This window comes from Archocentrus centrarchus, chromosome 5 (genome assembly GCF_007364275.1).
Source record: "Archocentrus centrarchus isolate MPI-CPG fArcCen1 chromosome 5, fArcCen1, whole genome shotgun sequence".
NCBI lineage: Eukaryota > Metazoa > Chordata > Actinopteri > Cichliformes > Cichlidae > Archocentrus > Archocentrus centrarchus.
This window is the reverse complement of record NC_044350.1, coordinates 5,227,657-5,251,240: the sequence shown is the minus strand read 5'-3', so window position 1 is coordinate 5,251,240 and position 23,584 is coordinate 5,227,657. Positions and strand designations below refer to the sequence as shown.

At 41.5% G+C, this 23,584-nt stretch overlaps 3 protein-coding genes across 4 annotated transcripts; 1 reads left to right on the top strand and 2 right to left on the bottom strand.

The window, feature by feature from the left end:
• Nucleotides 1–1,248: 1,248 nt before the first annotated feature.
• cdk5rap1 (CDK5 regulatory subunit associated protein 1) lies at nucleotides 1,249–7,099 on the bottom strand. Its single transcript, XM_030729383.1, has 13 exons — nucleotides 6,387–7,099; nucleotides 6,205–6,308; nucleotides 6,084–6,118; nucleotides 5,885–5,985; nucleotides 5,602–5,812; nucleotides 5,402–5,522; nucleotides 4,071–4,301; nucleotides 3,899–3,996; nucleotides 3,746–3,801; nucleotides 3,408–3,538; nucleotides 3,125–3,274; nucleotides 2,258–2,398; nucleotides 1,249–1,718 (listed from the first exon to the last, which is right to left on the bottom strand). Exons 1-13 carry the CDS (start codon nucleotides 6,661–6,663, stop codon nucleotides 1,578–1,580), a joined length of 1,797 nt encoding a protein of 598 aa, XP_030585243.1. The 5' UTR covers nucleotides 6,664–7,099; the 3' UTR covers nucleotides 1,249–1,577.
• Nucleotides 7,100–8,260: 1,161 nt separating this feature from the next.
• On the top strand, nucleotides 8,261–10,323 carry ghrh (growth hormone releasing hormone). The gene is made up of 5 exons (XM_030729384.1): nucleotides 8,261–8,361; nucleotides 9,040–9,144; nucleotides 9,846–9,950; nucleotides 10,047–10,166; nucleotides 10,261–10,323. The coding sequence occupies exons 1-5, from the start codon at nucleotides 8,282–8,284 to the stop codon at nucleotides 10,271–10,273; spliced, it is 423 nt and encodes a 140-aa protein (XP_030585244.1). The 5' UTR covers nucleotides 8,261–8,281; the 3' UTR covers nucleotides 10,274–10,323.
• A 1,630-nt stretch (nucleotides 10,324–11,953) lies between these two features.
• Nucleotides 11,954–23,287, bottom strand: rpn2 (ribophorin II). 2 transcript variants are annotated; one of them, XM_030729142.1, is made up of 18 exons: nucleotides 23,191–23,287; nucleotides 22,690–22,880; nucleotides 22,500–22,595; nucleotides 22,171–22,346; nucleotides 21,997–22,072; nucleotides 21,353–21,487; nucleotides 21,091–21,267; nucleotides 20,880–20,998; nucleotides 20,456–20,561; nucleotides 17,326–17,417; nucleotides 17,120–17,234; nucleotides 16,723–16,917; nucleotides 16,552–16,638; nucleotides 16,354–16,449; nucleotides 15,820–15,895; nucleotides 13,680–13,809; nucleotides 13,006–13,104; nucleotides 11,954–12,526 (listed from the first exon to the last, which is right to left on the bottom strand). In XM_030729142.1, exons 1-17 carry the CDS (start codon nucleotides 23,201–23,203, stop codon nucleotides 13,053–13,055), a joined length of 1,932 nt encoding a protein of 643 aa, XP_030585002.1. In that variant the 5' UTR covers nucleotides 23,204–23,287; the 3' UTR covers nucleotides 11,954–12,526; nucleotides 13,006–13,052. The 2 variants fall into 2 exon arrangements, with proteins under 2 accessions (XP_030585002.1, XP_030585003.1); XM_030729143.1 differs by lacking the exon at nucleotides 13,006–13,104.
• Nucleotides 23,288–23,584: the final 297 nt, after the last annotated feature.

The window sequence follows — 23,584 nt, the reverse complement described above, 5'->3', positions numbered from 1 at the left end:
TTCTGAAACTGGCAGAATAACAGAATTATTTCTGAAAAAAACATAATTGACCTTTTTTATTGAGCCACAGCATACACCGCTGCTGTGGTTTAAAACTGAGGGTTATCGTCCAGTTTACTCGTAAAAACTTCAGCAAAGGTTTGAGCTGTCACTTGAGAAAGCTTCGTGCCAAAAGCTAAAGAAATCAGTTTAGACTTGAAAACAAGAACTGTTGATGCTCACAAAGCAGGAAATGGATATACATACAAAGTTATTACAGCATTTCCAAATGTCAAGAACTGAAGTGAGAACTATCACCAAGAAATTCGCAGAGAGCCTCACTGTACAGAACAAGTCTGGCAGAGGCAGGAAGCCAAAGATTTCAAAGACTTTGGAAAGAAAGCTAGGTAGAGATGTGTTTAAAGACTCCTGCAAGGCGCTAGTGAATGATCTAGCCAGAACCCTGCACAGGAATGGACCTCAAGACTGCAGACCAAGAGACACCTTCAAGCCAGACTGAAGTATGCTAGAGAAAGATTATGCCTATTGGAAGTGCATCCTTTGGTCAGATGAGACAAAACTAGAGCTCTGTGGACATAAAGACGCTGTTTTTTTTTTGGAGAAAGAAGAGAGAGGCATACAAACCAAAGAACACTGTCCCTACAGTGAAACATGGTGGTGGGAGTATTATACTGTGGGGATGCTTCAGTGTATCTAGAGTTGTGAATCTTGTCAATGTGGAAGGAACCAAGAAGAAGAAAGGATATGTGAAGATTTTGAAAGAAAACTTCAAGCAGCCAGCAGCAGAACTGGGTCTGGGGTCATCGCTTTGTTTTCTAGCATGACGACAACCCAAAATATACATCGCTCCTGGTCAAGATCTACCTCCTGAAGACCAAAGTGAACATTACAGGCTGACCTGCAGAAAGTCCTGGCTTGAAAATCTGTGGGGTGAACTGAAGACCAAGGTCCAAGGTAGAAGACCATCAAATCTGGAGGAGCTTGAGAGATTTGCCAAAGAAGAATGGACTGGGATTACTCAGGAGTCAGGAAATGTGTAGAAAACTACGACAAATGACTGCAAGCTGTTATCCTGCAAAAGGGATACACACCTGACACCCTCACGGCCAAATTCTTTTTTGGCCAGATGGACTTCATTCGGTAAAACGGGGTCTCTTCTGGCTAATCTTAGCCAACGCTTGCTGGCTCTTTTTTTTTTTTTTTAAATGACCTCACAGTCGGTTGAGACGTTGGCAACATAAAGTGTTTAATGAATGAAAAGGTCAGATAAAACACATTAAAGGTAAATTTTCTGACTTTGTGTCTCATGGAGTGACTCTACAGGAGTGCTGATCTGTTATATTTTTACTGAAGTTTACTTAACATGCAGTGATCTTAAAAACGCCACTGCACGTACCACACAGCAAAGCTCCGGGCATCATCCAGACAGGCTTTTAATAAACTTCAGCAGTTCAACATTTAGAATTGAAATCTTTACAGGTCCAACTGAAAGCAGCCTCCGCTTGTTGTAAAAGTCAGACGAGTGAAGAAGGAAATGTTAGCAGTCTGTTTTCTGTGGTGTCATCTGTGCCCATCAATCAGTGACATGTTTCAGTCATGGTTGAGTCTGAGGCCACATGCTCATCGCGCTGCTCCTTAGGCAGAGTCATAGAGCCGGCCCTCAGGGAGCTGTGACTGAGAGCTCGACCTTTCAGGCTCTGGGAGCTGGCAGTTAAGATCTACACCAAGACAAAAGAAGACAGAGAATAAATGGCTGAATTCAGCAGTCTTATTTACACCTTAAAGGTAATCATTATTCCTCAAACACTTTCCTACCACTGACTGGCAGGAAGCTTTTTGTCACAGTAACAAAAAGGCTTACTTTAAATATTGTGTACATGAAATGTACACAATATTTAAAGTAGCATCTGACCACTACTGCATTTCTGAGTACAGTAGCAACATTAATATTTGAGAGTTAAGAGCTTAATATGATGATAAGTCATAAACATATGATATACATATGATATAAACATATGATATAAAGCATCCTTTAAAACTGGGTTTTGACTGTTTCATGTTGTGGCCTAAGATTTATACAACACTAACTAAAACTAGAAAGCTTAGACATGAGACAAATGCAGTGGCAGTGACCAAAACATGCAAATATAACTGTGCTGAATCTACCAAATATATTGGCCATATGAGTCAGGCTCTATTTAGAAGGTAATGTTCTTTAAAGCTGTACTTGCATGTATCTGCATGAACCATATCCTACCTTCACCAGCACGTAGTCTCCAGCACTGATGGGTGCAGCGCTGAATCCCGCAGGCTGAGCAGAAACATCCTCTTTGGGGAAAATCACTTTCACATTACCATCAGTTCTCCCGCACAGGTCCGCAGCAGATCTTTTACTTTCCTGAATAAAAATGAAAACTACAGTTAAACAAGTGAAAGTAAGTTAGTACAGTGATACAGGAGGACTACTTTAAAGTTACCAATTCAATTTCTTTATTTCTACTGAAAACCATCAAGTTCCAATCAAGAAGCAACATCCAGGGCTTAAAGTGCCAAAAACTGCAGTTCCTATAATGGCCACTTGAGGCCAGCTCGACAGCAAATCATTTACCACAGACTTCCATGTCAAAATGCCCGACTAAACAGCATTAAAAAGCCTGTTTGTTTTTTTTTTTAATAACTCATACATTTGGATACTAGTAAGGCTTACAGTTAGGGGTCTGTCTGCTGATTCAAGTCACTGAATTGCCTAATCAGCACCGTGCCTCTGTTATTGATCACATCTTATGCACAGATGTTAAATACAGAAAATGCCGCCCCCTCTTGTGTGGCGCCCCTATGCATTGCATATAGTGCATACCTACATTTTTGCGCCACTGTATACGCCTTTGGTTCAAGAGTGGCTGAAGTAGTACTCTTTGAAGGTTTTTTTTTTTTTTTTTTTTTTTAAATATAATAATAAAAAAAACATATCCTCCTTTTATGTTGAGGATTACTGGGTATAATATCTACTGGTTGAATTTCTAAACAATTTATCCTAATGCCCAAAATTAAGCACAGCGATTGGTTAAAGAGTGACAATAACAGTTCTAATAACACACTGTTAAACCCTGTGTGTGTTACGCACTCCCTCCACCAGGATGAGCTGTGTGCTGCCAATGAGATCAGCGTTGACTCTCTCAGCTTCTTCTCTGAAAACAGCGATGCACTCCTCCAGCCTCCGCTGCTTCACCTCCGCTGGCACGTCGTCCTGGAGCCGGTGGAAGGCGTGCGTTTTCTGAATGTGGGGCAGTTAAAACAAAATGAAAAACATCTGTCATTTATGGGATGAGTGACAGGAAAGTACTTGATAAGAAAAACTGGGATGAATTGTAAAATGCAGGCTGTTCAACAGCGTGACAAGAACTCACCTTTCTCATACTGTAAGCAAAAAGGAATCCCACATTGTAGCCCACCTCTCTGATTAGAGACAGAGTCTGCTGGTGGTCATCCTCGGTTTCACCACAAAAGCCTGAGATGAAGTCACTGCTGAGACTCACATCTGATGTACGAACAGAAATGATGTTAAACTGAGGTTAAAGAGGACACTTACAACAGTGGATGCTCATGTTAAACACGGCTAAAGCTTACTTATAATATAAGTCTATTTACAAGTACTGCATGTTAGCCTAAACTTCAAATATATTCAAATATATTAATCATACCCAAAGCCAGGTGGCAAATGAAAGGAGAACCCCGTTTTTAGTACCTGGGATGATCTGCTTAATGTTCTTCACAAGATCGAGGTAGGCCTCTCTGGTGTAACTGTACATTTTAGGAAGAAAACGACCTATTATGAGGACATTTATGATGCTTTAAGTTTGATTTCACAAACTCATTTGCTGGTAAACTAATCTCTCACCCACGACGCATTGCTTTAAGGACCCGGCTGCTTCCACTCTGGGCTGGGAGGTGGATCTGCTTACAAATGTTGCCTCGCTCCGCAATCAGATGCAAAACCTGTAAACACCAACACACAGACCAGGTGAGGAAGCCTCAATGAACCAACTGAATATATAAAGCATATTATGTACCTCGTCTGGAAAATCCTTGGGGTGAGGTGATGTGAATCTGATCCTAATGTCAGGATCGACGCGTGACACTCGGTCGAGCAGGTCAGAGAAGCGTTGGCCCCCCCGTTTGCTTTGGTAGATGGTCTTAAAGCCGCGGCTGAGCTTGGTCACATCTGAGCCACAGAACTGCTCCTCTGATGTGTCCCTGTAGCTGTTCACATTCTGACCCAGCAACGTCACCTCCTTCACACCCTGACAGGAAGCATCCAGCGCACACTCATCAGGCACACTCACGTTTTCTTTTTTGAGAGCTCGACTCAAAGGAAGACCAATTTGCAACAATTTCAGATTCATGAATAATTCAAAAGAAGCATCACAAATTAACACCAAAGAACCAGACAAAACTTGTTATTATTATTCCATTCACTCCTACTGCCTACATTACCCAGAATGCAAACAGTATTAACAGAAATCTGCATATGAAGTTGAAGACTCTAAAAACAAGGGGGACAATTCTTGACCACTGAAAGCTTTCTGGTTTCTATTCATAGTCCACTTGTAGTCCAGGTTCTATTGAGCGTTGGAGACAGCTAGATATGAGCAGCATGTAGAGCTCTTCCCAAACCACAGACTGTTCATAAAAGAGGGACAATGTTGGTTAGAAAGGTCTCGCTGAAGCCTTGAGTTAAGAGTTTTCACTGTTGCCATCTAGGCTTGTTTGAACCAGACCAGACAAGTAAAGGGTGGGTCTGACATCACTGCAAGCTCACTGGCCAGTGACATGTTAACGATACGGTAAAGCGTGCCCTTTTTAGCCACCTTTTTGAATTTAAGGTGGAGTGGGAGTAATTTACAAAGCGAACATCATCCTGTATTAAATAGGACTTGAAAGGAACAACTGAGACCTTAAACTGACAAGGAACTTAATTGCTGAGGTCAGAGGTCGGGTGAGCTGTAGGTTGTTTTCCCTTAATTACACAGCCATCAGAGGTGTCACCCCCTGCTGGCTTTAAGAAAGAATGAAGGGTTAAGGTGCATTGTTGGCTTCTTTTTGCAGACATGGAAGCTATAACCATGTTTTAAAAATGGTACAGGTCTATGATCTATGGTTTATTATTGCAAAAAGAAGTCAGTCTGTACAGAATTGTTTGTTTGTTCCTCAACTTCTTCGCTCCATGACCTCAAATAAACACTTTCATGACAAAATTATGGTCCCAATCTGTAGTTTCAACTTTTATTAAATATAACATGACATTCATCTTGTAAGTTATGGTAAATTATTGCCTCATACATTTTGAGTTTTCCAAAGCAGTTTTTTCCTGACCAACCTTAGTGTTGAATTCACAGCTTACCTGGTCAGAGAGCATACGAACTTCCTCCAGGATAGAGCGCACGGGGCGACTCCTCTCTCTCCCTCGAGTGAAGGGAACAATGCAGTAACTGCACATGTTGTCACAGCCTCGCATGATGGACCTGCCGGCACACAAAGCCATCAGCACGTTCAGCATGAAGATACGCTGTGACAGGAAAAGGCACTTGATAAACAACATACACAAAAGCACTGCATCCCTGCGGTGCATGGTGGACAGGCATGACGTCAGCATAGGTCTCCTCTAAAGACAGCAGCACGTTGCTTGCCTGCTGACCTCCATCAGCTACAGTCAAGAGGCGCGGAAGATCCCGGTACGCATCTGGACCGGCGAGGACATCCACCAGCTTCTCTTGCTCCAGAAGCTCCATCTTCAGCCTCTCTGCCATGCAGCCTGAGACAAACACACCCATCAACATAGCCTTAATGTGCCCTCCATCATTTGAGTGCACATGAGCTTACTCACCTAAAATTCCAATTTTCATTGGTGTATGGGTCTTTAATCGTTTCCTCTTCATGGCTGTTAGCTGTTGTAGTCTATTCCATATTGTTTGTTCAGCCTTTTCTCTGTTAAGAAAGTGCTTGGGTTGTAAAAATACCAACAAAAAAAAAAAAAACTGTCCAGTTTTCAAAACTCTTTTTTCAAGTTTGATCCATTTACCTACCTTATAGAGCATGTTACCAGAAGAACAACATCTGCCTGCAAGTACACGCAAATCTCAAACCATCTGTGTTGAAATAAATTAATGTTAAAATCATAAAAATGAAAACAGAAGTCAGCTGTACCTCATTTAGATGAACTGTGCGCTCATAGCCCTTCTTCTGCAGGATGGACCAGGCTATCTCTGTGTCATTTACATTCATCTGACATCCATAGGTTTCAAAATAAACTGCAACAATAAGGCAAAACACCATTTTAGCATCGTCCCAAGCAATCAAAGTAAAGCGAACAAATGGCTTTCACTGACCTTTCCTCGAGTTCCCCATCAACAGGTCTTCAGAGAGATAGTCGTGCTTTTCTGAGAGCTCTCCATCTGCAGCTCGGGTCCTACTGGCTGCAACTCCTTTAATGAAATCCTGAAAACTTGGACCGGATGATATCTGACTCTTGTGCTTGCCTACACTTTTATTCTTTTCTTTTGAAGTGACAGCAAATTTAGAACAGAGTCTAAGCTGGATACACCTGAGAGGTGACCGGTGTAGGGGAGCCGTAAACATGGGTTTTAAAGTCCTGAGACACTCCATGCTTAGCTAGCTACAAGAGCAAAGGCTTCGTGATTCCCCGTCGGCTGTAGTTGGAAATGTGGTGCTGTATACTGGAGTTAGCTATTTTTATCACTACCTAGAAACCATATTGTGCAACAAGTCCTTTTTTACTTCATAAAATATAGCGCAAATGCTAGCTTCCTCCAGTAAATGTCATTCAGGCGCTGATATCATGTGGAGCCAAAGATGTCTTAATGTCAAGAGGGGTAACTCCCTATTTCACCTGCCTAACATTAATGAAACAAAGACAAAACTCTTGCCAAAATAAATAAATAAATAAATAAAACAGGTTGCCACATATTAGTACGTTTGTTTCAAACACAGAGGAAACTCAAAAAGAAGACGTAAGTAAACAGTATAATCCTCTAACAGCCCGCACTGTCCGTTACACAAAAATGTCACTGTGCGTCCATCTTCACAGTCCGTCCTCAAAATCTTATGCGAAACTATAGTTCCGTAAGCGCGACAAGGCGAATATGGGTTCTGACAGCCCCATCTGACCGGAACCTTTCTGTGTGGAGTCTGTATGTTCTCCCCGTGTCTGCGTGGGTTCTCTCCGGGTACTCCTCCCACAGTCCAAAGACATGCAGTTAGTGAGGTTAGGTTAATTGGTGATCCTAAATTGCCCATAGGTGTGAACGTGACTGTGAATGGTTGTTGAAACCAACTGCTGATGGTGCAAGACAAGACGTATTTATTCTTTTACGTTATTGTTCAAAATTCAGATGTCGAGTTGAGGCTGAGATGAGTGTGGAGCCAAGAAAAAAAAATTATATAAATATATATATATATATATATATATATATATATGAAAGAAAGAAGGAAAATATATATATATATATATATATATATATGAAAGAAAGAAAAAACTTTTTTTTTTCTTTCATAAACCACCGTTGACATAATGTACTAACGTCAGTTCATCAGAACAAGACATTGTTCATACTATGCGATCTGTAGTACTGCAATAAAAGTTGTAGAGATATGCTTTCATAGCCTATACAGTATTAATAAGATAAGAAAGAATGAGCACTTTAAATTTCACTGTGCAGCTTGTGTTTACAATGACAAATAAAGATTCTATTCTATTATATTCAACAACTTGGTCACAAATGATTAAATGAATGGATGTGTGTGACAGTGTGTATAGAGAGAGAGAGAGAGAGAGAGAAAGGGGGAAGAGAGAGAATCGTGTGTGATGTAGGCGTGACGGGGAAGTACAGGTTGAGTATAAACTGAGTGTGGATTCTAGGATGGCAAACAGCGCTGTTCCAGTGTTTTGTTTTGTCCAGTCTTTCCTTGAAGTGAGAGATGATGAGAGTGGAAGGTGCGGAATAAAACTGCAGAGACACTGAGAATTCTTAAAAAAGAAAAAAATCTAGGTAACTTCAAAAACACACACAACAGGATACCTGTGTGTGTATAAATGTAGTATTTATACTTGTAAATTGTGACATCTTTGCCTGCCTCAACGTCAGTTCCTCGTGCTGAGCGATGAGGCTGGTCGGGGGAAACTGTGATTTCAGCGTTTTTTCTAATGTAATTTTTACTCCTGTCATTTGTTCTGGCTGTCCACTCTTCTCCAGGACTAGCTGTGATGATGGAGAAAGCTGCACTGCTGCTGTTTTGTTGCCTGATCATGACTTTATCAGGCTCTCCGCTCTATCCTTCCATTAGGTAAGTCCTGACAAATTCATTCAAATTCATTAGGTATTGTCCATTTCCATTTTTACTGAGGCATGTTTTGAAATTTATGTAAGCCTTTTGCTTAATTCGGTCACTCAGGTTTGGAAATGCCGATCAATGGCAGCACAATTACTGAACAAAGTGTTGGATTATTACAACAAAGGGAATATTTTTTATGAACTTCTGGCAAATCACACCAATACACTAAATATGCATAATTTTGCTGAGCTTTAGAGAGAACAGCTGAAATGTTTAGAAGCTTTATCAAATGCCATAACACTGATTTGAACTCAGGTTTGATACATTTGATCCCTTTATAGGGATTAAATTATGGTCATGTCTGTGCTCATTTCGTGCTCGAATCGTCCTCAGGTTACTTCCCATGTCACAGCTGTGTCCTCTGTACTTGTGCTAAAAAGGGTCAAGATGCCTGGATTAGTCACAGTGTTACGTTTACACAGCATCATAGTCACAGTGTCGTGTGCCAAAAGCTGCAGATAAAATTTTGCATGGGCGAAAGCATTTTGCAGACTGATGATTTTCCATCGTCTTTACAAAAACTCTGCATTATTATGAAATCAGTGTTCTTGGTAGAAAATGGGCTACATTTATTTGAGATGTTTGAACAGGGTGTTCTACATTCATATAGTTCATGGGGATATTTCTCAGGTTCGGCCAGAGGGATACAGCTATCCTGATGACATCTTCACTAAAGAATCCAGCAGAGCAGCAGGAGGAAGACACGCGTCCTCCCAGGGAGCCGGCAGAGTTGCGGTCTGTATGTTAATGTGGACTGAGTGGCTGATGTAAAATATGGCTCAAAGGTTTAGCTAATTAAAAAGTCCAAGTCACAGTGGATAATTTACACAGCTTACAATTAATAGTTATTCTTTATTTATTAGAAGATTTCCAAAGATATGTCAAATACACTACTTTTTTCTAATGCCAAGTTATCAGCACAATCATAAATACTAGAATTACCACCTTGTGGTTGTGTCCATCCACTGGGTTGTGGTATTGAATGGACAGGATGGTGATTTTGATGAACATTAAACACTAAGGTTGACCTTTGACCTTTTGGGTATAGGATTAACATTTTATCATTTTAGATGTATGTAAAAAAAAAAAAATTGACATAATTAATTTATGAATTCTTGAGTTTTGGTCAAACATAGCTCACAGTGACCTCGACCTTCCAGCGCTAAACTCTAATCAGTTCATCCTCGAGACCAAGTGAACATTTGTGCCAAATTTGCTCAAACCAATCCTGACATTTTGGGTTCAAAATGAGACGGGCAAACATTTTGTCCCTGTCGCCTTCTGCTGTGGAAGCATTAAAAAGATGTGAGCAAAGTGTAAAGCAACTGCTGGCCAGATACCAGATACATCCTGCGACTGCACTGCAGTTAAACTTTATTTCCTGGACGTGCTCACACTGACTGAACTGATGCGAACTGTCCTCATGCTGATTTCAGCTTAGGACGCCACGCTGATGCCATCTTCACAAACAGTTACAGGAAAGTCCTGGGCCAAATCTCTGCCAGAAAGTTCCTTCAGACAATCATGGGCAAACGGCTGGGGTAGGTAACACAAGTGGAATGACATCACTCCAGAGTGTGTTACCAGTAGCAATACACAGTGAAAGAGGAATTGTTGACTATTTCCCCCCCCCACAGAGATGAGAGCTACATGAAGCGTCAGTCAGATATCTATGAAGGGACATACAAGGAAGATCTCACAGCCATCCAGAGAAATCAGAGATACAGGGGAGTGCATGGAAACGTCATGAGACCGAGGTACACAATAGAAAGTCTTTGGATGCTCAAACATCCAGAATCTGATGTTTCCTGCAATTTCAGATTCACTAAACTGAATCTTCTCTTTTTACAGACTGCTGAGTTGAGGAGGACAAACTGAAAGCCGCTTCATCATGTTTTTCTTAACCATCGTGACCATCTTTCACTTCTTTGAACATGTTCTTTAAAAATAAAAATCAAATTGTCCTTTATTATTATTATTAAAAGTTGTGAGGAAATCCCACAGCCTAGCTTATCAGTGTGTGTGTGTGTGTGTGTGTGTAGGGGGGGGGCAATCAATAAATCAGGGACAACTCAGGTTATTCAGATTTAACACCCAAAATCACAATCCTGTGACCAGATTTCATCAGAAACCCACTGATGGCTTTCTGATTGTGTATTTCTGTGAAAAGCCCGGACAAACGCAGAAATCTCCCACGTGCGATAAACTAACCCGTACGGTCGTATCGTCACCTTCACACAGGCAAACTCAGAAAACTCACTGAAAAGGAAAAACAAATCTTCATGGCCTCTGAAGCTCACGCAGCTGTTCAGCCATGTCTGCATTATTCACACCAACTCACTGTTACGGATTTCTTGCTGTGATTTAACAAATGTGTGCCATTGTAAAAATGTCTCCAGTGCAGACGTCTTTTTCTGTCCTAGCAGGGAAAACTATCAAAGGCTGCATGCTGGCTCCCCGACGTGTTAAATGGATATGAGTGTTGATATTACTGTACAGCTGCACCTTTTAACTATTTCAAAATGTCTCAAGAGACAAAGATGTATTAGAGGGTTCGTATGGAAGTACAGAGAGTACATATTTCAAGCAATAATACTACTAGTAGTAGTAGCTATTAAGTGTTGCTGGCTAATGGGAGTAATCTTAAAACTGCTGGATAACCAGCAGATTCTGCTGAGACTACAGTATGTGCCAGCATCACCATTATCCTGTCACTGTCTATGGTGGCCATCGTAAGCATTGTTTACACACCTACATAACTCCACACAACTTCACAGTGTGTGCAACATATTCAAAGGTCCCTCCACAGTTACCATCAGTTACCTTGTGTGCAGACTGATTAAAAAACTTTCCCTTAAGGACCTTACATGTACAGTAGTGGTCACTGTAATCGCTCTGCTGCTCATACAGGCATTTCGACTCACAGCCGTGGAAGCACAGGTGCTGCTCTAACATTGACTTAATAACAGCTCAGATCCATTTAGATATCTCATTAAGCTTTGCCATTGAGCCACAACGCACAAACGCCAGGACCCTACATCTGAATCACTGATTTGTCACATTGTAATCAGATTTTGGACACTTTTACATTTTTTTTTGTCTACGTTCTTATTTTTATACCCACAATCTGCCCATTTGCATTCAGTAAATGTAGCTGCACTCCATTCAGTGCAGCAATAATTTAAAGGTGGCTGTGGCTCAGGAGATAAAGCAGGTTATCCATCAGAAGGTTGGCTGTTCAATCCCTGGCTATTCCAGTTCAAGTGCCAAAGAGTCCTTAGGTGAAATACTGAACTCTGGATTGCCCCTGATGTATTCAGTGGAGTGTGTGAGATTGCTAAAAGTGTAGAATTTAGAAAGGGTGCACAGTGGCTTTGAGTGAGTACTTTTACCATTTAATTTCCTACATGCAACACATTTAGGAGACGTCTTTAAATTGTAGCTATAACAATTGTAGCCCCCCCCCCATTCAAAAGATTAAATGTAGAATTAATTTCACACAAAAAAAAAAAAAAACAAAAAACAAAAAGAAAGACACTGAAACTTGATCTCCCCAGAGCCTTTATTTCCTGTTCACTACAAAAACATCCTCAAATTGCCCTTATTTTATTATTAACAGATTTTCTCGGGGATATCAATTCTGTATCAAAAAGGAAACAACCACTGACATGAACAGAAATGTTCCATGTTGTCAATATTACTGCCAATATGGTTTATTATCAGTTGAAAAAAAAAATGTTATGAGGTGAATGGAGCACAACAAAGAGGAATGTACAAAAAAAAAAAAGAGAGAGAGAGAGAAGGGCGGCGGGGACGAAACCCAAATTAAAAAAAAAAAACCCTCATTCTGTAATAAGAAAACAAATCTCACAGGAAGATGAAGTGCAACGATCAGTAGCTCCACAGTCCTCTGCAGGAGAGCACGTCAGTGTTATTACAGTCTCTCAGAGATGCTGTGATATTTCAGTTTCTTCCATTTGGCAACACAGACAAACTGCATGCTTTTTCAACTTTCCGTCCCATTGAAAAAAAAAAAAAAAAGTCTTGATGGAAACAAAAAACAAACAAAGAAACAATCCTCGTCTTCTTTTTTTCTTGCTCTTATTTTTTCTGAGTTCTGTGGGAGAGAAAACATTAAAAAAAAGAAAAAAAGCATTAATTATTACAGACATGGGAATGAATTAATGAAAACCTCTCTGGGTTCTCACTGAACACCTGATCACTGACAAGTCATGGAGAGCAGATCATGCATTCTGATGTGCACCCTACCACAAAAACACAATGTAATTAGGCAGGAAGATGGAGCAACGGTCATGACAAAATCTCTCAGTTGTTGGGGATGCAAATCTTGGCTCGTGGACACAAAACACGTCTCTTAAATGTAATGGTACAACCAGAACCATGAGTGGTAGACAACACAGTGGAAGGACTGTCCAAGTGTCCGCATGGCTATGGTTGTAGTGTTCATGAGTGAAGAGGCAAACCAGAGGGGAGGGCAGCAAGTACATGTGAACACTCGGCGTTAGAATGAGTGAGCACCACATGGCCATGCACACTGCCAGACACTATGGATGCAGTCTGTGAGGATGCCCTTACTTCAGCCTGGAAGGAGAATCGACTCATTTGTTACAAATGGGGAGGCTTTATCGAAGGCTTCTATACTTTGCCAACCTACTACTTTGCTCTGCAGCAATCCTGTAAGGGGAGCAAAGAGACGAGGTGTGGATAGAGGGGTTAAAAAAAAAAAGAGAGAGAGAAAGCTTTGAGAGACAATAACTAGCCTGGAGGAAGGAATAAGTCCTCAATGGGAAAATGACATTGGTGAATCATTAATTGAAATCTTCTACATTGTTAAATGTGCTGTCGTGAGAGCAAGAGATAAAAGTGGACAATTACAAAGTGAGCTCTTGAGTCAGTGACAAATTGCTCACTTTGGTCCTTAAAAAGCTCTACGTAGTCATGGTGAAGAAATTGCCCCCTGATATCATCACTACTTTCACTCCTTTAGAACTTGCTGGTGTTCTTCTCTTCCTGTCCAAGTATGCACAAGCTCTTCTCCTGGCAGAGAGCCTCAAATCGAAATTAGCCTCTGCAGGCCACTGAACAGCCACGAATATAAAATAGGCACTTTTCCTCAAGTTCGGAGATAAGAACTACCTAGAGGCCTCACAGCACTAAAGTCCTTGTTATCTGGAAAAGGGCTAGGCTTTCTTTCTAGGATTAAGGACCCTCTAGGAGCCATTTGTGCCAGTCACATTTGGCAGGCGTACCTCTTCACTGCTTTCTGGGCCAGCATGCGGTTTCCGGCAAGGAAAGTTACACCGCCGATGATTGCCAGGTACTTCAAAGTCTGGAACATGTTCAGGTGGGTCCAGTAGACATACATCAGGCCCAGCATGGCTGTAATGAAACAAACAGATCTAAACATTAATGACCATACAGCCAAGTTCCTTATCTTCATCCCTTCACACACAGCATGTGTTTCTAATGATTATTTATACAGAATGTTCCAGTGCTGAGTCATAGTCCTTTTTTCTTTGAATGTCATACATACAGTGTAGTTTTCACTGTAATAAAAGACATTTATGGAATAAGACCTTTTTAATAGTTTTAATGGAAGTATTACAATTTGTGTACAAATTCAGGATTGTTCTGGCGAATGTTTTAACGTTCTCTGAAAAGCATTTCTCCTGTTTTGACAGCCAGCCATTAAGAAAACTGCAGTCAATGTGCTGTTGCTGTGGTAGCCGTCATTAGGGATACACCTTTAATTTGTACTGTTACATCATTCATGCTTGTTTAAAATCAGTAGTACGGCCTACATAAGTTCATCGCCCAATCATATGGATCACATTAGCTGGGTAATTAATATGGCGACCTAGTCAACTAGCATTCCAGGAGTCCCTTAAACATGTATTCTTCTTAATGGTCACAAGGGGGCGATACCTGCAGATGCAAAAAATAATGTCCTATAGAAATCTGTGGGATAACTGAGTTTATGTGATGGGTCACACTGGATAAAATATTGAGTTCACTATTTAAATTCTGGTCATTGTAGGGACCGGTCAGTACGCTCAATCCAGAAACAGAGAATGCTCACCTTCAAAGTAAAAGTTATCATATCGCTGCAACCAAGACATTTTGAAAGGTGGAACTTTTACTTTGAAGGAGACCATTCTCTGCTTCTGGTTTGCGTCACACTTTTCACAGACTCACTACAGTTCAGAGAGTAAATGACAAGTGTTTGCAGACAAGTCAGCATTTTTCACGCAAACTACAGGAAACCGTGGCAATCTACTGGTGACCAAAGCAATCACAAGGAGGTTTTTGGTCCAGTACCCCGTTTGTGACTGATCTCATCCAGCAACAGCCAACAAACACTTGCCAAGTGGTTGGGGAACGCAAATTTTTCCCTAGCAACCTGAAGCTGGAGGAGGAGGTCACTGGCCGGTCTCTAAGGTCTGTGTGATGGAGGACTAACAATGTGTGATCGACAAATCATTAGCTGATAAATGTGTGGTTTCACAGTCAGATCCACCTCTCGCTTGTCTTATCTAGCATCAAAACACCAAGACGGTAATGGTGGAAACATTCATCTGGAGGCTTCATAACAAAACTTATTTAATGGGCGGAATCACTGCAGTTATGTCTGTCTTTTATACTATGTTTGTAGTTATGGTTCGAGTGCTCCTCCTTGCAGGAAGAGAGCACTGAGGAGCGAGCACAAATGTTTCGTTACAATTTGTCCACACGTTACTGAAAAATAGTACACAGCCATTAAAGATTTGCCATTTGTGCATAAAAACACACAGAGAGATAAAACACAAACTTCACTTCAGAGACAGCACTGTGGCAGGTCAAACATCAGATGTGTACCATGACGAGAAGACTGTAAACTTTGTGATAATAATGCAAAAAACTGAGACCAATGGAACATTTCCACCGTGCAGTCTACATTGTTTTCCTGACAATTGCCTCTTGCACTTTTGTGTCATCATGAAGTGCCCTCATTTTCAGTGGTTTTTGCACTTGATGGGAGGTTTAGCCCCACCAGATGTTTAAATTGGTGAGCAAATTGTTTTTTGTTTTTTTTTGTTTTTTGCAATATTTGCATAACAATAGTGAATGAAAAATGAACACAAATTTGCATTTTCTGGATTTAAATTTTTGCTTCATTTGGCTGGTAAATTTGGCACATGGAAAGCTGACTTAATATCACAGACATGTTTTAGGAAGGTGGGTGGGAATTTCATGAATAATTCATACTTAAAATAATAATTATGCATAATGTCAACCCTGGTCATTGCTGCAATTCAATCATCTGGAACAACAGCAGGCGAATAGCAGAAAGAAAGGCTGGAAAACAGTCGCGTCTGTGGCGAAGACTTCATTTCAAACACGGGGACTAACCTGCGTGTCCCAGATGGAACAGGATGGTGCTCGGAGAGAAGCTAAAGTTGGAGATGTTGGCGCCGAGCTTAAACCACTACAGAGGAGAGGGGACATAAAACACAATGTGATTTTTCATCCTCTGCAAGAGGACAAAAGAGCCAAAAATTTGTTTACCACCTAACACACAATGCGCTGATCCACTGCAACAATGACTATTATTCAGCACTGAAAATGCCAGGGGGAAAAAAAATACACTATAGCTTTTGTGATTTCAAATTAAAACAAGTATTATAGTCATACTGGACTAGAGTCTCATTCACTGTCTGTGAAGGCTTCGTACTGAAGAGCTTTTCAAGAGGGGAAAAAAGATCACTGCATGCAGCGGTAACACAGACGAATGCTCTATCAGAGAAAGCTTTGACTGATAATAGAAACACATTTGTTTGTAGGTGTGTCTCTTTAAATAACAAATTACTTCCTTACATATATGACACTACAACTAGATGGAGGCTAGCAAAAAGGAAACATTTTGTACAAAGGCATCTTTATTACCAGAATGAGCAGCAGCAGGAAGGGAGACAGGATGAGCGCGGTGAAGGTGTTGGAAACCACTGTGGGGGGCTTCTTCTCTGGTTCCCTGAACAGATGCTGCACGCAAACGAGGAGATTTTAAATCAAGCTGCACTGGCGTGATGTTTCGCATTCCACCATCAGCCAGTAAATGAGATGTTAAGAGAGCATAAGTTGTACCTGTATCTCTGGTTTGGGTACATAAAGAGTCTTGGGTTGAACCATTGCTGGAGCCTCCTCATCCACGAACTTCAGAACAACGTCGGCCTTTCAAAAGATTGAACTGGGTGAGCACCGTTTACATCAGTGCGTAACCGTCATCATCACCACAAAGGTTGAGCAGACACTCACCACATTCCACAGGATGGGATTCTCTAAAGTGGCGTCCCCGACAATGAGGTAGAGAGAATAGGTGCCAGAGATGGAGTCAAATTCTGATTTCCGCTCAGCTGTGTCCAGCTCAAACTTGTACAGGTTCTTGCTGTCGGGTTCGGCCACAAACACAACCTCCTGACCAGTTTTCTGATTGTGCAGCCGGACAAAGGTCTGCAACACGGGGAACAAACAGGTTTTAACATCAAGCAAGGGTTAGCGCTCACCCTTCTGCCATCACCAAAGTCTTCTTATGTTATGTTAATATAATGGCTGTATGGTCACAAAGGAGACTATGAAAACAGATGAAGTCAGAAACAAATGTTCTGTCGGCAGTTTTCTGCAGACATGTGTTCATGTCCCTCTGATTACACACCTGGTGAGGGGTCAGCTCCACTCCAGTGTTGACGTCAACCAGCTGGAAGGACATGGCAAAGTTCTGGTGGCTGTCTGCTGTGAAGGAGCTCTTAGCTTTGGAAGGATAATCCACCCTAAAAGAAGACGAAAAGCATTTAGTATTTTACTTTCCTGTTACTGTGGATCAGCAAGAGCCGGCCACATTTGTCAAATTTGATTTCCAACCTGGTGGTTTTTGTGCCGATGCTCTGGTCCTTATCCACCACGGAGAGGTCCATGTTGGTCACAGCCACCTCAGTGGACACCTTTACTTTAAGCTGCAGGTGGACACAGAGCACAGAGTTGCACTACTGTTCTCAGAGTATGTGGACAAAGTGATGAGAATTCAGTTTCCCCACACAGACTGTATGCGATCAGGCATCCCAGGAATATTAAAGCCTGATCAAAGTATACTGGATGACTGTTAAGCACTTTTTACATATCTGTAATCGATTTAAGAGCGGAAAGTCCTGTTGCTCTTATTTTGAAAGTTCAGTCCCTGCTCAACCATTCCCTTAATATGGCTTGGTGGCCTGGCTGCTGTACAGTAGTGTCACCACTTTGATAAGAGATTTGCTGGACAGGCATCTGATTTTAATATTTTTTTTCCCCCCACAAAGTACTCAGCAAATAAAATACTTGCTGACAAGGACCTTATAAACATCATTATTTAATTATTCATTTAAGTGATTATGTGTGCACATACTTGAGCCCCTGACACAAATATCCTTTTCATTTTTTCCACCTTGTCATAACAATGAACACTAGGTGGACTTGCAAGAAAGAAATGAACACAAATGCTGACCATTGGTGCAGCAGGTGCAGCAATATTCTGACACTGCTGTTGGCTTTATGCTTTGAACTTCTTCTCAGATAGATTCAGTACGGTCCGCCCAACACGAGGGGTCTGTCCAGCAGTTTCTGTAACTGCATTCACATCCACTTCATGTTGTGACTTCTCAGCTCCTCACAGCTGACTAGGGGCCTGATTTTGTACTACTCTCCTTTTTCTGTTGGCCAGCCAGCATTTTATGGCACTTCTGTGAACAACCAGGTGAAACATCATGACTGTCTCCATGGAGAGACAGATGTGCACCATTATCCCCACATACTGCACAGTATCATATCAACCCCCACCCTCCAGCTTTGCACTCTGTTTTCCTGCACACGTGGCCATTTGGATTAGATATACATATACATGGTATATAGATATATCATGTCTGACACTCAGTCTGGGCCTAACTGAATACCCATATTTCCCTTATATCACCTTTTATGTATCTAATTGTATTTATTTGGTTTCCAGCTGAATTATATCTGAAACTCAAATCTGTTAAAAATGCAAGTTTTTGAGTATGGAATTTAATAAATGCATAGAGCAATCTTGTTAATAACAGATCTCAGGATTAACCAAAACAATTGTGATTATGATTTTTGCCATAATTGAACAGGCCATGAATGAACTAGTTCAGACGGACAATTCAGCAGTGAAAGGAAGCTCCTCCAGAGCTGAAGAGGACCACTGGTTTCCACAAGCCTAATAGTCATTAAGGCAAAAGGCCTGCTGGGCTGGGCAGTATTCCAGATATATCAACATACCTGTAGTAATTTCTCTAATTGTATGAATACTTCAAATACCACTGAATAGGCAAAAAGCCCACTGTGGATTTTAAAGGCGTTAAAGCTGCATCCTCACTGGAGACCATAGAAAATGAACATTATTTGGTGACTTCAAGCAACTACAGTTAAAATAATCACTGGGATGTTAAGTGGACAGAGAAACTTTTCTCAACTTACAGAGGAGCCATTGAAGTGACTACCAATGAGAGCTCAGCATACCGTTGACTGACATATGCCCTGGTAGTAAATACAATAGAGGGTTACCTAGCCAAATGGAAACTGGAATTTCCCCAAGTGATGAGCCGTCAGCTTCAAAAGATGCACGACAAGCAAGTCATTTCCAGTGTGGACACAGCTAAAGGAGTTAATACACAAGCTACACTTGTAGTACAGTCTCCATGCAGCCCTGTTAAAAACTAAGTACACCCCATGATTCAACAGCTTGTAGAACCAATTTTAGCAGCAATAACTTGAAGTCACTGTTTTCCATATGACTTCCATCAGTCCCTCACATTGTTGAGGGGGAATTTTTTGCCCCACTCTCCTTTATAATGATGTTTCAGTTCATGGAGATTTGATTGAGGCATTAATTTATGCACAGCTCTTTGAAATGCTGTGGCGTGACGTTAAATCAGGTTGAGGTCTGGACTTTGGCTGAAAGAGAAAAGAATCAAGGTGTTGCAATGGCCCATTCTGCTGTAGATTTGTTGCTGTGCTTGGGCTCATTGTCCTGTTGCATAACCCAATTTTAGCCAAGCTTAGCTGTCAGACAGATCTCACATCTGACTCTAGAAAACTTTGGTATGCAGAGAAGTCCACCCTCAACTCACTGACTATAAAGGTCTCCAGGTCCTGTGGCTGCAAAACAAGCCTAAATCATCAGCCCTCCTGTGCTGGTAGTTGGTATGAGGCGTTTGTGCTGATATGCTGTGTTTGATTTTTGCCAAACATGGTGCTGTGCATTATGGCCCAACATCTCCAACTCTTAACATAAGACCTAATTTAATAATCAACAACTACCTGAAATCGAGGCACACACTAATGGCACTAATGGCAGAGGGTTTGTGGAGACGTTCACGAACAGTAAAGACAGAGGCAGGATAAAGAAAAGAAACGCGACATTTCCAAAATAACATGTCCCCAAGAGAGGAGCTGTGTCTGTTTTGTCAAAAAATAAATAAATAAAATCACTTCATTTCTTGTCATATTTGCTTGGGCTACTTCTGTGTTGGACCTTGACTGAATGAGGGGCTCAAGTAGCTCCTCCAGACCAGGTGAAAAATGTGTTACTCAAGGCTAACAGGTGATTTTCCCCCTCACCAAAGAATGTCCAAATGGAGTTTTTCTGTTTGAAAACCGCACTCCACAGCTGTTGTTCAAACACTAACGAGTCACATATTTGTTTCAAAACAGTGGCAACAAAAAAGTGACTTTAGGTTCTCCACCCAGTTCCAAATATTTCATTTCTGCTTTTAAGACTAGATTACTTAAGTGTTCTGGTGTGACTTTAATTTTTTTTTAGGAGGTCATTTAAGTGATTTACTTTTCATATAGCCCCAACAACAAAAAAAAAAAGAGCCATTTTAAACCTAAATAAAGAACCACTGACAGAAAAATATTCATGACTATGCAGCAAGTAAAGCACAAGCAGTTACTGTTTAGCAAATCAAGCTAAACATAGCAAATAAAAACTTGCCTCAACATGATTGGCAATCAGCCGGCTGTCCCCGGTCACTGCAATGGTGAACTGGTAATATCCGCTGGCTGGCTGGCTGGACATGAAGTTCAGTTCAAAGATGCCACTGAAAAAGAGAAAAGAAGAAGAACTGAGTATAAAAAGCAGGGCTTGCCTGCACAAATTACTGATAAATAAAATATATAATAAGTAGTCATATTGTGTAAAGAAGATTAGAAACACAATCTACAATCAGTGACAGCTGTCTGCTTTAATACTTGAGTTCACACTCTTCCTGTATTCCAATAGACACAGAGTTTTGTGGGGTGGGCACTGAAATAATGTCTCGTAGTGTCCCTTTATTTTCCTCATCTGTTGGGGTAAATTTCAGCTTCTGGGGAACCTGAGAGACGACCATACAGCTGACATCCCTCATTATACGCACTCATTAAGTGTGAATGGTGCTTGGCTGAGAACGGCACTCTTAGAGGCCACCGCATACGCAGATTCCACCACCACGTTGGCTGAGTCTAGTGGTTGGGACATGACATCAGTGACAAGGAGCTGCGAATCAGACAGAGACAGCATGTTATTACTGCGAGGTGATTAAAAACCACACAGAAGGCTCTAGATAGAACACTATCTGCCATCTGTACCTGCAGGGTAGGCTGGCTGTGGGAAACTGTGGCTGGGCCCTGGGCGCTGACGATTACCGGCACGTGGAAGCGGTTGCTGGATAGAGCAGCGGCTGCGCTTGCCACACTGAAAGCCTCAGCCAGAGAGTCCCAGGATTTCTTGCTGAAAATAGAGTTCACCAGCTGGATGACCTGGTCCTGTGGGGAGAACACATTTTCCATAAATACTAAGACAAACTGATACAATTTAAGCTGCACAAAACCCTGTAGATGGATATCAGACCTCCTTGATAGGAGGCTCCATGTCCACATGATCTGACAGGGAATAAGCAGCAGTCACAAACATGGCAGTGGCTTCGAGTCCCTCTTCAAACTGGAGGTAGAGGCCACCGAGGTCATCCAAGCGAGCCGTAAGATCCTGGAAGGGACGAGGCAGAAATGTTTAAAAAAGAATTCATGTGATTATGAGTAAACTTGTGTTTTAATTTTTGACTGTGTGCATACTGTTACAGTGGTAGATGCTCATATTAAACATAGCCACAGTCAGTATAACTACAAGTAACACCTGAGTCAAAGGTTCAGACTTCAGTTTGTTGCTACTCCTGACTTTTTATATTGTCACAGAGAGGAGATCCCTAATATCCTCCTCTCAGGCACACACTCCTCTCAAACCTTCTGTTTGCAAAAGGCAGACAAACTTGACTTTAGGAGAAGGAAGCTAAAATGACTTGTTTCAGACAGTGACTGAACAAAGAGGCTGCACCAAGGCCCAGTAGAAGATAAATATGGATTACTTTGAACTGCGAATCATGCAAAGCTACTCTGCTGGAGTCCAACAATAAAAATATAGAGCCAGAAAAAAATACAATAGGCCTCTTTTAACAAAACGGTAACACAGCGCCATCTGGTGGTAGTTCTAAAATTTACCTCAATTTCCTCCAGTATTCCTCCAAGTTCTGCCTGCTGGGACAGACGGGATGCTGTTTGCAGAGCCATGATGATACTGCCCAAAGAGAATATGCATTTGTTATAAATTAAACTTCTCAGACTCTATTTTTTTTTTTTTTAGATCATGACAACTGCAACACATCTAACACTTACGCCATAACATTATCTTCCTTGTTGATGCGAGCAGTCAGGGAACCTATAACTTCCTGGGAAGCAAGAGGAAGCCCCAGAGAGCTGAGAGCACTCACAGCCCGATTAATCTGAGTCATAGTCGAATCTTCACTCACTGCAGCCAGAAGGATATCACGGGTTTCGTTGGATACAGGGATCTATAGAGTCAAAAACAAACACGTTTGGCACTGTAGAATTGCTTCTAATTCATGCAAAGCCCCCCCCCCCCCCCCCGCTGTTCAGACCCACTTTTACACTTAGCATCTGGGACAGGAAGAATGGCAGAGAGATACCTTGAAATATTTTTATACCTCACATCCTGAAATGGCACGACTGATCTCAGCAGCAAAGAAGAGAGAGTCAATACTAGTGGAATCAAGCTGGGATTTCACAAACTGGCACACATCCTAAAAAAAAAAAAAACACCCACATTGTAAAGACCAATCGGCATCAAGATTCCATATATTTCTTAAGCAAATTATGAACGGCTGTTCTTCTCACCTTCTGATCGGGAACTGTTGCTCCCAGCTTGGTCAAACCAACCACAGAATAATATGCAGACTCTAGGTCGGTGAACTGCTGGCTCAGGAGGTTGTGGAGTCGGGCCACATCAGACAGGGAGAGGTAGTGTGACGGTGTGAGCGCCTGAGCCCCGGAAAGAGCCAGGCTGAGGAGGAACAACCCGAACAGTCCTGCGGACACACAGCGTGGACTGAGTAACCTGATGCCGGCTACTCGAAAGGTGAATTCATAAGCACCGAAATGGGGAAGCGACAATAAATGTTTATAATGCAGGGTATCCTCTCGATATAAAACTCATTCATTGATGTAACGCTAGCTCGTGCAGGTTTCGCTACGAGTCAACGAGCTGACGTCAGTAGGAAGCACACAAATAGCGGGATTTTTCACCTGCATGTCAACAATAGTGCGCACAGCACAAATACAACGAAATATACACATAAATGAGGTTATATTCAGCGTTTTGTAAATGAATTTACTTACTAGACCGCTCCATGTCTTGAGGTCTAATGCAGCGTCACCAAAACCGACGATTACTTCCGGTGTCTCAGAGGGCGGTCTGTGACTGGAGGGATATCCGGTTGTACACGTCAAATTCCAAAATAAAAGCACACTGACGCCTTAAATGCATTCATGTGCACCTGTAATCAGAATCAGAAGAATCAGAAGGTTTTTATTGCCATATGGGTGAACAGGTTCACAGCATTAGGAAATTGCTGCGGTACTTCGTGCTTACAGAAAAAAACAAATAAGATAAGATAAGATAAAACTTTAATGATCCCACGACGGGGAAATTTGTGCATTACAGCAGCCCAATACAGAGAAAAAATGAAAAGGATGAGTAAGAACAAGTAACTAAACTAAAAACTAAAATAGA